This window comes from Heptranchias perlo, chromosome 33 (assembly GCF_035084215.1).
Source record: "Heptranchias perlo isolate sHepPer1 chromosome 33, sHepPer1.hap1, whole genome shotgun sequence".
In the NCBI taxonomy this organism is placed as follows: domain Eukaryota; kingdom Metazoa; phylum Chordata; class Chondrichthyes; order Hexanchiformes; family Hexanchidae; genus Heptranchias; species Heptranchias perlo.
This window is the reverse complement of record NC_090357.1, coordinates 9065790-9080306: the sequence shown is the minus strand read 5'-3', so window position 1 is coordinate 9080306 and position 14517 is coordinate 9065790. Positions and strand designations below refer to the sequence as shown.

The following is a 14517-nucleotide window of genomic DNA, read 5'->3' as shown; positions in this document are numbered from 1 at the left end:
GCTGAAGGCAGGACCGCCGCTGGTGGGGCGAAGGAAGTGGGAGATGCACACGAGGCCAGAGTTGGAGGAACGCAGAGTTCTCGGAGGGTCGTAGAGCTGGGAGAGGTTACAGTGATAGGGACGGGTGAGGCCCTGGAGGGATTTGAAGACAAGGGTGAGAATTTTAAAATTTGATGGACCGTGAGCCAATTGAAATAAATTGAAAATGCTGGTAATCTGAGATAAGAACAGATGTTGGCAATAAACAGGATGCTAGTCAGCATATGAAACAGAAAGTTAGTTAAGGTAATCTCATCAGAACTCAGTTATTCTAAACTTCCTTTTTGAACAAATCACACTGGTGACGCTACATTTTGTCCGTGTACCTTTTAAACTGGCCTCCATATGAATTATAAAACTGACCAGAACGATAAGCAATATCAACCCTTATACACAACACACTTGTAAGGAATCTTACAACACCAGGTTATAGTCCAACTGTTGCACTATAACCTGGTGGTGTAAGATTCCTTACATTTGTCCACCCCAGTCCATCACCGTGGTGCATCTCCACATCATGACAACACACTTGTGGTGAGGGGGGAGAGCTGGCAGGCAGGTAAAGCACATTGCAAATCGCGTTCTCATTTCAGTCTGTAGACCATAATTAAATCTATTGAGTAACATTTCAAAATGCCACACAAAAGCATACAGATTAAAAAAATAATAATAATGATTAGAAAATATTGGGAGATGTAGCACATTGGGGTTTCTCAACAATTTCTCAAAGGTACAATGACCCTTTAAATGTCTTTTTTGCGCGGAAGAGGCCAACGCTCGCGATAGCTTCAGTACCAATGTGTGTGAGTTTTTTTCCCCCTTTCGTAGGATCGGAAGGAGAGAGAGAGAGAGGGAGAGACATCGGTGGGCAAAGTCACAGCCACGTATCGTGAGCGACCGAGGTTGGTTCATTTCAAAGCGTCGACGCGCCGTTTGTAGCAAAACCCCCCGGCTGATACATTGTAGCGTTCCCCCGGCTGATACATTGTAGCAAACCCCCGGCTGATACATTGTGGCAAACCCTCGGCTGATACATTGTAGCAGACCCCCGGCTGATACATTGTAGCAAACCCCCGGCTGATACATTGTAGCGAACCCCCCGGCTGATACATTGTAGCGAACCCCCCCCGGCTGATACATTGTAGCAAACCCCCGGCTGATACATTGTGGCAAACCCCCGGCTGATACATTGTTGCGAACCCCCCCGGCTGATACATTGTAGCGATCCCCCCCGGCTGATACATTGTATCAAACCCTCGGCTGATACATTGTAGCAGACCCCCCGGCTGATACATTGTAGCGAACCCCCGGCTGATACATTGTAGCGGACCCCCGGCTGATACATTGTAGCAGACCCCCCGGCTGATACATTGTAGCAAACCCCCGGCTGATACATTGTAGCGAACCCCCGGCTGATACATTGTGGCGAACCCCCCGGCTGATACATTGTAGCAAACCCCCGGCTGATACATTGTTGCGAACCCCCCCGGCTGATACATTGTAGCGAACCCCCGGCCGATACATTGTAGCAGACCCCCGGCTGATACATTGTAGCGAGCGGTGGGAAAAGGGCAACATCTGCGATCGCTTCGTCTTCCCGCGTGTGAAATAAGCGAAAAAAAACAAAAGGCATCGGACACGTTGCCCACATGTAACGACACCTGTTTTCGGACTTGTTTCCCCCCCCTGCGATGCTCTGCTGTAACATTCCAGCCAAACGGATGTAGATCGTAATTCGGTTACAATCTGGGACCCACCCCCCCAAAAAAAACTTAAGTTGTCATTTTTGAAGTGTAGAATTGTTCAGCCTTTTTACCAGGCGACACGTAACCGTCTGAAAACCATTCTATATATTTTTTAATTATCCGATACGGTTTCCCAAAATGGTTTGAGAAGGAGCAGGGGAGGATTCTGACGGAGAAGCACAGTTAGAATTCCAGGGAAAGGGGCCTTAATCCTCCATGTGTCTGCTAAACGTTGATCTTAGTCCGCTTGCTGTTTGCGGCGATTGATTGGGAGACGTGTCCTTGGTTAATCTATATGTCTGCCCTGAGCACCACCAGTCATTCGACTGATGTTGTGGATGGGCAACTAGTCAGTGGTGATATTTTTGAAGGGTTTTGCCTGCAGCTTGAAATGAATCAGGAATGAATACTGTGCAGGGAAAGCCCGCCAGAAACTGGCAGGAAAGATGCTCAGACCAATCTTACTTCCTCTATGTTCCTGCCTCTAGATTTTATTTTTCATATCCCAGCATATTTCAGAGAGTTTGAGTATCTGGACCTGTCCTCCTTACTAGTAATTCCGATCTAGGTCAGTCACTAGAAGCACAAGTTGCTACTGTGCTGGGACCAGGATAGACTGGCCATATGGGAAATGGGGAGATTTCCTGAATGCACCTGTGAATGGTCATTATCCGTGAGAATCCCGTACCCTTTCGCGGGATCCAAACCGCCCCTCGCTGGGGCAAAAGAATCAGCACCTTTAAACATCTGTAAATTTCTACACTATGTCGTGTGATTTTCTACTTGAGTACCACAATTTTGTAAAAGAAGTCTTGTTTGTGAGCGGATGTAAGCGATAATAAATCATCACTTGTCCTAGTTAAAGTCCCCTCAGGAATAAACAAACAGCATGCTACATCCAGGGCCGTTCACTATCCTGTTTTAAGGTGTCAGCGGTGGCTCAGCGATAACACCCTCACAGGTCGTAAGTTTAAGCCTCGCTGCAGGACTTGAGCATGTAATCTAGGCTGACACTCCATTGCAGTACTGAGGGAGTGCTACACTGTCGAAGGTGCTGTCTTTTGGAAGAGATTTTAAACCAAGGATGCAAAAATCCCATGGCTCTATTCGAAGAAGAGCGGGGAAGTGCTGCCTGGTATTGTGGCCAATATTTATTCCTCAACCAGTATCACTAAAACAGGTTACCTGGTCATTTATCTCATTGCTAAATGTGGGACCTTGCTGTGCACAAATTGGCTGGTGTATTTGCCTATATTACAATAGTGACTGCACTGCAAAAGCATTTCATTGGCTGTGAAACGCTTTGCGATGGGCCGAGGTCATAAAAAGCGCAATATAAATGTAAGTTCTTTTTCTTTCTTTATTCCTTCCCCACATCCTCCTCGCCTGAAGGCAGGTGATTCAAGCTCAGACTTGGTTCCAGGGGCAATGGTGGCTCCCTACTTCTTCAATCAGGAATCTACTTGACCAGTACATCACAGCCAAACCCAATACCATCCTCACCTGATGTCCACACACATCCACCAGGGGTCATTGGCTACTGAGCAGAAGAACAAAACACAATAACTAAAAAGACCACAGAACAAGAAATGGCCTTTGGCCCATCAACCTTGTTGATACTTTAGTTGCCCGATAAGCCAATTGAATCTCTGCCCCAGTGAGTTTATCTCTGAGACCTGAATAGGTAGCGTTTGGAGAAGCAACATGAGCTCATTTACAATTGCCCTAAAGCAACATTAAAAAGTATCAGTTCCTTTGAAAAGAATGTAACATCCAATCTAATGCTTCCCCTACCCTTGCCCCTTCCAATGTGTTTTGATAACAGTAGAAATTTATATTGCTGTTGTATTTGGCTATGAATGTAAAATGGAAATTAATACATGATATATGTCCATTTATATTTGCTTGTTTGAAAGCTGTCAAACAGTGGTTGTTCCTTAACATGCTTTGGGTGCATTTTTAAAAAAGGTCCATATTTAGCTAATTGGACAAAGTACCAAAGGTGTCTGGCGCCTGTGAAACAAGGAGTTAATGCCTGCAGGAGAGCAGGAAGAGTAGGGAAAATTAACAGAAATAGGCGGAGGAGGAGGAGGAGGAGGAGGAGGAGAAAAAAGCCTGTTCTTTCTACTAATGCCTGTGTGGAGACATTAATTATTGAGGTTATTCGGTCTTTTTCTCACCAATTTTCTCCTCTCCTTTCCTGAAGGGTTTAACCCTTTGCTGGGTGTATGGTTTCACAGGCACCAATCACCTCAGTACCTTGTCCAAATGGTCGTTATTCATTATGTGAGCCTTGACAGTGAGCACCAGCAAGCTGTTTTACCACGGATGCATCGGAATTGAGTCTCATCCTGTCCTCACTCAATATCCACGCACACTCCTAGCAGGAATTGTTGCTTAGCGATTCAGGAGCGAGACCCAGACAAATTTTCCCCTATTAACACTGAAGTCCATTATGGTCGCTGTACATCTGCCCTGGCTAAGATCGCCTAACTCAGCACAGACTGGGGATCTAACCTCATCTGATTTGTATGCCAGAGCTGTCAGGATACAATTGCTGAAAAAGAAAAATAAAGACATGCATTTATATAGCATCCCAAAGTGCTTTACAGCCAATGAAGTACTTTTGAAGAGTAGTCACTGTTGTAACGTAGGAAATGCGGCAGCCAATTTGCGCACAGCAAGATCCTACAAACAGCAATGCGATAATGACCAGATCATCTGTTTTTTAGGTATTGGTTGAGGGATAAATATTGGCCAGGACACCGGGGAGAACTCCCCTGCTCTTCTTCGAAATAGTGCTGTGGGATCTTTTTACAGCCTACTGAGTGGGCAGACGGGGCCTCGGTTTAACGTCTCATCCAAAGGACCGCACAGCACTCCCTCAGTACTGACACTGGAGTGTCAGCCTAGATTTTGTGCTCAAGCCTCTGAAGTGGGATTTGAATCCACAACCTCCTGACTCAGAAGCACGGGTGCTACCAACAGAGCCACAGCTGATACCTAAAGCCACTGAGGGAAGCTATTCCCAGAACTCAGTCCATGATCCCACCTCGCTGCTCCTCCCTAATCCTGCCCATAGCTTAGAAAATGGCGATAACCCAAATAATACCCCTTGTAACAGACTTGCTTCGTGTCGTGTGATGCTATATTATTAGTACTGCCACAGGCTTCATACAAATGTTTCACTTCCTGTCACATGCTGTTACCAACACATTGGAAAATTATGAAAGAAATCCAGTGAACAACATCTCATGGAATCTTGTGTATGTGCTATAATAGGTGTCTAGAAGTGTGTTTGTATAATCGTGAGGTTAAGAGCAATTTCAGGAAACATATTTTGTAAAATTATAGAATAGGATGTAACAGGGAGTGGAGGTGAAGACATTATGAAGATTTTTTTAACCCAAAGTTTTAACTTAAATCTTTTTAATTACAGAAAACTGTGACCATGAAATCCTCAATATCAGCTGGTAAGTGTTTTTTTTATATTTTTTAATAATTCAATTTTAAAATGTTTTATTCCTTTCTGTTAGCCTCCGCCTGCCATGTTTCGTATCATTCCTCATTCTTCTGCCAATGCGGCTCTTTAAATGCTGTTGAAGGTGCTGACTATGGGGGTCAAGTGCCACTAGCCTGGCAATACCACTCCCAATGTCCATTCTTCCTGTGTTGGCATGGATGAGACCTGAGGTCTCCCTGGTCTGTGTGGCTCAGTATCACACCACACTGTGAATTCACCCATTAAGCTATAGGGGAACCAGCTAAATGAATTTCGACCATTTGTACTGATGTGTTTGCCTGTGCCACATTGACTGTTCTAGCCAAGTGTTTGGGGTCCCATTGATTTTATGGAGTTGGTGGAGGTAAGATAAAGTCAGCGCAGATCAAAGACCCTTAAATAATTGAGCCTCTAGCACTGTATTATATTAATAATCCAGATGCTACAGTGTGAGAGATTATTTTGAATCTGTGGTGTTGTGCCTTGCGTTTTGCCTGGGAGTGCAGGTTGTTGTGAATTTGGTCTTGGAGGAGGAGAGGTGTTTGACTTCTTTTGCAGGCACACTCTGTTGTGTGGCGGAGGCAGGCACAGCAGCTGGGACCATTCTTGTACAAATTCTTTCTAACCCAGCATAGTTCTAATGTGACCATTTTGTAACAGCAGTGAATAAGAGAGAAAACCAGTGTGTAAGTTGCTCTCCTATTTTCACAGTTGTCATTTTTGGTGCTTAAAATATAAACCTCTAAATAACTCACTGATGTTATAGATACCTCAGTTATATGTAAGGAGTATTAAGATTCAATTTAAGAGTCAAATGGTGAATAAGAAAGTAATTGCATCCTGCACTGTCAGTGTTTTACTGTTTCCCTCATGATCTTCTCCCTTTAGAAGAGATGGCTTCTGATTGGTGCAAGATGACGTCAGAGCGCTATCTGCAACACTGCCACCTCACTTTTATAAATGTGTTTAACGAGCTCCTCTTCAGCCAGCAACACGAGCCAACGAGATACCTCAAGTGGGCCCAGGAAGGATTGCTTCTCAGTAAAAAAGTGTAAGTTTATGAAAATACACTGCATTAATGAGAACAAAACGTCCCATTTAGAATCACCCGGTGGAATTACAGTAACTTGTTTTCTGCAAAGGCACTGACTCGTACTGGGGCACAGCTCCACCAGCATTGACTGCCCTCTGGTACCTTGCTCAAGCATTCTTCACATGTGAGCCTAGATAATGAGTGTTGCTGGGCTATTTTACTGTGGGGGCATCACAGCTGAACTTAATTCTGTCATCATTGCCACCCACACAGGCAGTTTCCTGCCAGGATCACGGGGTGGTAATCGGGAGTGCGAACCATCACTTTTTTTGATCATCTCTCTCCCTAGTCCTGGGGCACCAGAGCCACTGTTTTTCTGGCTGAGATCTGCTAGCTCAGCGCAGATCAGAGATTAAACCCATGACCTTCCTGGCCACTATGGCTCAGTTCCACAACAGTCAATGCATTTATTCAGTAAGCCACTGGAGAAGCTTTACGGTAAAATATTTTTAAAAAAATTAGTAAAGTGGAAGATGGGTTTGTGTTTATACTGGTGATGTGGTGGACAGAGACTTTGTGGACCTCAATGTTATAGACATGTCTTTGGAACACTTGCACTCTCTCGATGTACAGTTCCCATGGCAGTGAACGCAAGGACCGGGGACCTTAAATTTACAGTCCTAGTCCTTAATGTGCTCATTGGCAATGCAGTGACAAATGATGCCGTGCTAGTTTAGTGCGTGACTTTCTGTAGTGCATGGATGGTGGAGAAACCTGTTACTTTTAACCATTTGTGCATTCTAGTCATTAAGAAGAAACAAAAGTAACTTCAGGAAAGGAAACCAGATTGGCTGACTTTTAAAAAAAAATTGTAACTTTTCATTTCAATTATGATTTGAATAGGTTTTAAACCCGGTTAAAGCCTATTCAACCTGGCTTAAAGCCTATTCGCTTCTAATGTGTGTGGGAGAAAAGGTCCAGGAATGGGTTAAGTGAGTAGGCTTTTCAGTGAGATGGTACAGTTGTGGTGGGATGGATGGTCTTCTGAGCTGCAAAATTCTATGTTATAATATACTTGCATATCTTCTTTGGTGAGTCAGAGAAACTGTTTTGCAGCTATTGTGGTGTTTATGCCATGAAGGAGACTACACCATGGACACTGAATTACAGTAACTGAATGAGTCAAATTCCATTTTTACTAAATGGTATTGTGTGATTTATAGTGGTGTTTTAGGAATTGAATTCCATGACTTTTCATTATTCTGTGAAAACCATAAATGAGTGATATTTATTGTATATGCAAGTTCCCTTTATCTGTATATGTATTTAATTTTTTATCCTTTTTACCAATTTTAAAGCTGAGAATGCACAGCAAAACAGTATGCAAGATGTACCAGTTGCAGTTAGAGATGTGGTATTTAGCAGTATTGGGTCGGGGGAGTAAGGGTTAGCAGCACTGGGGGGTGGTCTTGCACATTGGTAGCACAGGGGGGTGATCCTGAGCTTTGGTGGATCTGGGTGAGAGACTTGGAGTTTGACAGCACTGGGGTTAGGTTGCTGGGACTTGGCAGCACAGGGGGATCCTTTAGTCTGAATATTACTTCAAAGTAAATTGGGTTAGTAGGACCCGGGGACATGAATTTAAATTAGTGAAGGTTAAATTTAGGACAGATAGATTAGGAAGAACTTCTTTACTCAAAGGTGATGAATGTTTGGAATAATTTGCGAGGCAGTGTATTTGAGGCAAAGACTGGGTGTGGACTAGGAAAGTTAATGTATCAAGGGATGAGCTTCTACAGACCAAATGAGATACTCCTGTCCTTGACTATTATGTTCTCAACTCAGCACAGACCATGAAGTAATATTCTAGGTTTGCCTTGTCTATGCCATTTAATATTTTGTATACCTCAGTGAGGTCCTCCTTAAACTTCTCTCATAGCTCAAAGTTAATCTCAAGTGGGATGGCAGTAGGGATTGAGTTGGGTAACAATGTCTCTGAGCCAGGAATGGGGGGAAAAGATCAAACCCAGGTCTCTGTTTGTGATCGCTATCCAATTAGCCCTGCTGGAAACAGCCATGTGTGATGCGCCTATCCTCCCCACCCTCACCGGGTTAAAGCTCCGTGACCTTTCTTGTCTGTATGGCAGCACACTTGCCACTGAGCTATTAGATGAGCTTAAACTGAGCCTTTAAGCCATTTGCCTTATAATAGTCCATTTGACTGATCTAATCACTTTCCTGTCGTAAACCTGATCTCAAGGCGCAGCCACTCCCAAATCTCACCTTTCCTTGCCTGACAATAGCTTGCCTTTTTCTGAGCAGCCAGTGACAGACCTGCTGGGGCAGAAGCTTTGAAACAGGAGCCATATCTTGGCAGCACAGACTTAGAATCTGTTGACAAGCCGAGCTGGTATCTTGCTCTGAACGTTGTGTGGAATGTGTAGGAGTGCCAGCGGCAGCCTTCACACCCACTGCTTTATGTTAAAATTAAACACACAGCTGACTGACTTTGTGCAATAAAGATAAAATTCATACCTTTCAACTCTTTGTAATGTTAAGACCCTGACCCCAGCCTTTCAACTAATTCTCATTTCAAGATGACCACCCCACACATTACTGAACAATTACTGCCATCTTTCAATATGCATACTCTTCTCTCATTACTTAGTTTGCTTGTAATTTTTGTACCAAACTGAGTAAGTGAAAGGTTTGTGACAATCCAAAACTTCTGGGGGCCCAAAGTAGGCCATGAATCCCCAGTAAGTTTGGCTACACTTCACTTACATGGCCTATGGCTGAGCCTTCATTCCGTGCTGCACCCCCCCTGCCACTCCCCCACCAAAATGTTACTTAGGTTGAAAGTTGAGCTCCTCCTCCTGACTACCCATCTGTTTTATAGGAAAACATTCAGGAATTATTACTTTCCATAAAACACTCAACTTGTAACGACTGGTTGGTGAGCTTGGTTACAACCTCATAAAGAGCGTGTGTTTATTGCAGCAAGGAGTTTGGAATTTGTACTCAGTTGTATCAATCAGAGATTTAATTTAGAAGATTGTTAACAATACAAACTGCACAAAATGGAAATCCAGATTCGTCCCATATAGTTTTTTTTCCTAGCAGTTATTCCTCCTTTCTTTTATTCATTCTTGGCACGTGGGCATCACTGGCAAGGATGGCATTTATTGCCCATCCCTAGTTGCCCTTGAGAAGGTGGTGGTAAGCCGCCTTCTTGAACCGCTACAGTCCGTGTGGTGAAGGAGCTCGCACGGTGCTGTTGGGTAGGGAGTTCCAGGATTTTGACACAGCGACGATGAAGGAACGGCGATATATGTCCGAGTCAGGATGGTGTGTGCCTTGGAGGGGAACTTGGAGGTGGTGTTGTTCCCATGCACCTGTTGCCCTTGTCCTTCTGGGTGGTGGAGGTCCTTGTTTGGGAATAGCTGTCGAAGAAGCCTTGGCATGGAATGTTCGGTAAGGACAACATCAGGCTTGGCACAGTACAGTTGTACATGGGCCAGCAAGTGCACGGTACAGTTGTACACGGGCCAGCAAGTGGCCAAGTGCTCTTTCTTCAAGGTTGTGCCCAAACATTGTGCAGGAAGCGGGAACATCACAGCCCAGCCTGATCCTGTCATGCATATGCGTGAAGTTTCCCGAAGGGGTCACTAGAAAGCAGCCAGGGGTGGGAACCCGTCCCCAGGCCAGGGGTGTTGAGGCCAATAGTGATGCCCAAACTGTCACTGCAGGTGAGATCATCCTGGTTTACTTTCAATATTCCATATTAAAAGCAAATAGAAAAATGTCCCTCTTTAGATACTGTTTCTCTCTCTCCATCTCTCGCTCTCATTTTCCATCCTTAAATCTCACATACCATTCATAATCCAAGCCTGCAGGCGGTTGGCCTATTCCTAGGCTGCTGTAAAGTGTTGAGGATTGGTTAGTAGCTCAGGCCTTGGCTAATGAGTGTTTGCACCCTGTGTATATTTTGCATTTTCCTTTGTCTGAAGAGGAAAATGGCCTCTTCTTCACTGCCTTGTGGGTTTGGCAGCTTGACAAAATGGGAATCGAGTGGGCAGATTGGCATCCTGCCACCATGCAGCGTGGGTTAGTGCTCCAGCACATGGCACCATTGGGGGGCCTGTAATTTTATTAATCACTTGTTTTCTATCCATTGTTAGGTTACATCTCCCTCTGTGAAAAACTTTTTGCCAATGTGACATGTAGGACATTTGCTGACAGCTACCGAGAGATACCTGCAAACAACCTTCCATTAGCATTTCATTTCAAAAATATTTTTCTCTTTTCTGCTAGTAAATTGCCTCTCGCCCCCTAGTTTCTGATTTCTCTCGCCTCCGAGTCAGAAGGTCATGGATTCAAGTCCCACTCCAGAGACTTGAGCACAAAATCTAGGTTGATACTAGAGTGCCAGCACTGAGGGCGTACTGCACTGTCGGAGGTGCCGTCCTTTGGATGAGACGTTAAACCGAAGCCCCTTCCGCCCTCTTAGGTGGACGTAAAAGATCCCATAGCACTATTTTGAAGAAGAGCAGGGACGTTCTCCCCGGTGTCCTGGCCAATATTTATCCCTCAACCAACATCACTAAAACAGATTATCTGGTTATTTCATATTACTGTTTGTGGGACCTTGCTCTGCGCAATTTTGGCTGCTGCGTATCCAACATTACAACAGTGACTACACTTCAAAAGTACTTAATTGGCGGTAAAGCGCCCTGGGATGTCCTGAGGTTGTGAAAGGCGCTATATAAATGTAAGTCTTTCTTTCTCAACTTGGGTCATTTGAATGGCTGCTCTGATGGTTCACGGGTAAAATCGATGTCCCTGAGCCATACAGATGAGGAAGGTCTCCGGTGACCTACAGCTGCCCACAGTGCCACAGGTTTAGGGAAGAGAAAATCAGCCAGGGATTTTATTTACACGATCACAACATAATTATGAGGAAGGCTGTTCAGCCCATGGTTAGTTCATCCATCCCAAAGGTCTCCTTTTGCAATATCTAATTGTTTCTTAAATGATCCCAGGAGTTTCATCACCACTAGTCTATTTGGAAGTCTATTCTATGTGTTAATCATTTTTGTATGTAGAATAATTTCTTGATATCAGTCCTGAAAGAGACATTTACTAGTTTGAACCTGTCCCCCTTGTCCTACTCTCTCAATTTAATTTAAAGTAATAATCTGGATTAACTTTTTCATTACCCATAACTATTTCATATACCTCTAGGATCACCTCTTGGGTGCCACTTTTCCAGGCTGAAAAGCCCAAGTTTCTCCAGTCTTCCCTCATAACTCAGCCCTTTGACACTCAGCCCTATGGTTCTTCTCTGCACTGCCTCCAGATCACTGCTGGAAGTGCGTCTGTGTGGATGCCAGGTGAGGACACAGCAGGGTTTGGCTGTGTTGTTTTCCATAGTTGCGTAGCCTGCCAACTGGGTAGCCACCCAGTGTCAGCATCGAGCATTTCCAGGTCATGTGCAGCATGGTTAAATGCACAACAAAGCTCCTTCTCAACTCTGCCCGTGTTGTTCCTCTGCTCTAACTTTAGAAGGTCTCTACTATACCAGTGTGATATTTACCATTTCCGACACAGTCTGTCCTGTGGCCTTCCTGAATGAAATTCCAAAACTTAGTGCCAGAATTTTTTTACACAAAGTACAATTTCTAACCAAATGGTAGTTTTAATTTGTTGGCCCAGCTGAAGAGGCAATAAAGGAATGAAATTATATGTATCCCGTTGAAAAGGAAATAGAAGAAGACTGGTCTGGGAAAGACACACAAATGAGAGAGAAACAAACCACGACCTAAACTAAGGGGAACAATGTTCAGGTTTACTTTACTACAGTATTGTACAGCACCAGGGATGGGACAGTATAACTTGTGAAATACATGGACCCCTTAACATACTTTTTGATTGTGATCATTGTATCTGTAATTTGGTTACCCTTAACTGGATAGCTCTTTCAAAGAGCTGGCACAGGCACGATGGGCCGAATGGCCTCCTTCTGTGCTCTATGATTCTATAATACTCACTGAATGATGCCATGTGGGCCAGGTATGAGCAGGCAACTGCTGCCCTGGGCGCTGATTGAGGGAGTCGGTGAACTCAGGAACGGAGGAGAGGGGAGAAAATTGGAAGGCTTAAAATATGGGCTGTTATCTGGATTCTGTGTTCCATCATTCTGTGGCACACTGTGGCAGCTTGGAATGTATGTCAGAGTTTGTTAAGGGCCTCCTAGAAATCCACGCAGTGGTTGACAGTGGACAAGAAGTCCGAGTGGCATCAGAGTGATCTCCATAAAATGCCCATGGTTAAAATGGGACTGTTGGGAAAGTGCAATATGAGTGGCAGAAGGTTTTTCATTTTGTAATGGCAGATCAAGTTTCCCTCCCACCATTGGATGTTCGGTTATGACTCAGATCAAACTGGTTTTCTTTCTCATCCTGCAGGAACTGCAAAGATGAAGCCGTGGATTTAACTGTGATCCAGACAATGGAAATCTTGTGGACACTTTATGGAGAGATAAAGAAAAAATGTGTAAGTTACAACTTCCTACCTTGAAAATCTCATTGCAATGGCAGTTGCACTGGTGGCTAAATGCAGGTAACCACTTCCTGGCATGTCAGACCGGAGCTGATTTATGATCTCCTGCCAGTGTTCCAGGACTTGCTAAATGTTTAATGAGTTCCCAGGCTCCTGTTGCCTGCACAGTTGTATATTTTTTTTCTCCCCTCTCCTCCTGAAAGCTCTGACTCATGGCAATATGTTTCCACAGTCACTGGCAGAGTTCAGTATCTTGGACAATGAATGTTAGTAGGCTATTCACTGTAGAAGTTATCACAGTCAAGCCTAATCCTGTGCTTGCACTGCCCAGTTATTTTTAAGTTTATTGACTATAAAATGATGGATACCTTGGAGGGATCACAAGACTGTTCTCTCATTGAGGGGCTCTGGCAGGGGAAGACTTTTTTTTGCTGGGAGGAGGGGTGTTAATAAGGATTCGGAACAATAAACTTTAAAAGCTAAAAGGACACATGGAACATCTCACAATTAAAACTGTACAAAGAGTGTGTCTGCAGTCAGGAATTCTTTGTCTCATTTTCTTTCTCGATTCTATTTCAGAACCATAATGGATTTGTTGCTGCCCTCCTGAAGAACTTTGAACAAGCGAAGGTGAGCGATCAGTAAAGGAGCCGATTAAAACCCATCCATTACACCAGCTGGAGCTGCACAAGTGTGTGGTATGTGCCTGAGTCTGGGCATCATGTGGTAATTCAGGATGGAGAAAGCTGCCTCCAGCTCTGGTGCAGAGGGACTATCCCAGAGCTGACTGAGTGGTAACCCAGAGTATTGTTAGTGCACAGAACTCTTGTTCTGTTGTATGTCAGCGACCAGGAGAAATGAGGAAGGGCGAAACTAAAAGTGTTTGCAGATGCTGTCATTACTGTTGTAATCACTAAGAAGATGAGTCCAGCCTTTGCAGGCCACTCGTCTTGATTTGAGGTTCCTTTGTGAGAGATTTTATTTTTTCCTTTGTCCTCACCTCCTGAAGATGTAGGCTCCTTGCTGGGGTAACGTTCCATAGGGAGTGATCACCCTCTGGAACCTTGCACAAGTGGTCATTATTCATCAGTGAACCTTAACAGTGAGTATTGGTGTAAGATTCTGTGCAAGAGTCTCTATAAGTCACCTTGACTTACTAATTATTATGTTCAAGAGTCTAATGTCAGCACTTCAATACTTCATTCCTAGAATCATAGAATCTTACAGCACAGAAGCAGGCCATTCGGCCCATCGTGCCTGTGCCGGCTTTTTTAAAGAGCTTTCCAATAAGTCCGACTTCCCTGTTCTTTCTCCAAGTATATATCCAGTTACCGTTCGAAAGTTATTATTGAATCTGCTTCCACCAGCCTTTCAGGCAGTGCATTCTAGATCATAACAACTCGCCGCGTAAAAGGATTCTCATCTTTCCTCTTGTTCTTTTGCCAATTATCTTAAACCTGTGTCCTCGAGCTATCGACCCTCCTGCCAGTGGAAACAGGTTCTCCCTATCTACTCTATCAAAACCCTTCATAATTTTGAACACCTCGATTAAATCTCCCCTTAACCTTCTCTGCTATGAGCTTGAGCAAAAATACCAGCTTCTCTAGACTCTCCACTTGACAGAAGTCCCTCCTCCC

General features: G+C 44.2%; 1 protein-coding gene across 2 annotated transcripts in view; it reads left to right on the top strand.

The window, feature by feature from the left end:
• The first annotated feature begins 865 nt into the window (after positions 1-865).
• The window catches only part of LOC137301458 (E3 ubiquitin-protein ligase DZIP3-like), a 57894-nt gene continuing 44242 nt past the window's right edge, over positions 866-14517 (top strand). For both annotated transcript variants that reach the window (XR_010958295.1, XM_067970960.1), the window contains exons 1-5: positions 866-941; positions 5224-5257; positions 6175-6337; positions 12787-12874; positions 13460-13510. Coding sequence is in view for 1 of the 2 variants with exons in the window: in XM_067970960.1 (XP_067827061.1) it covers positions 5236-5257; positions 6175-6337; positions 12787-12874; positions 13460-13510 (324 nt within the window). In the remaining variant the exon portion in view is untranslated. The remainder of the gene's footprint in view (positions 942-5223; positions 5258-6174; positions 6338-12786; positions 12875-13459; positions 13511-14517) is intronic.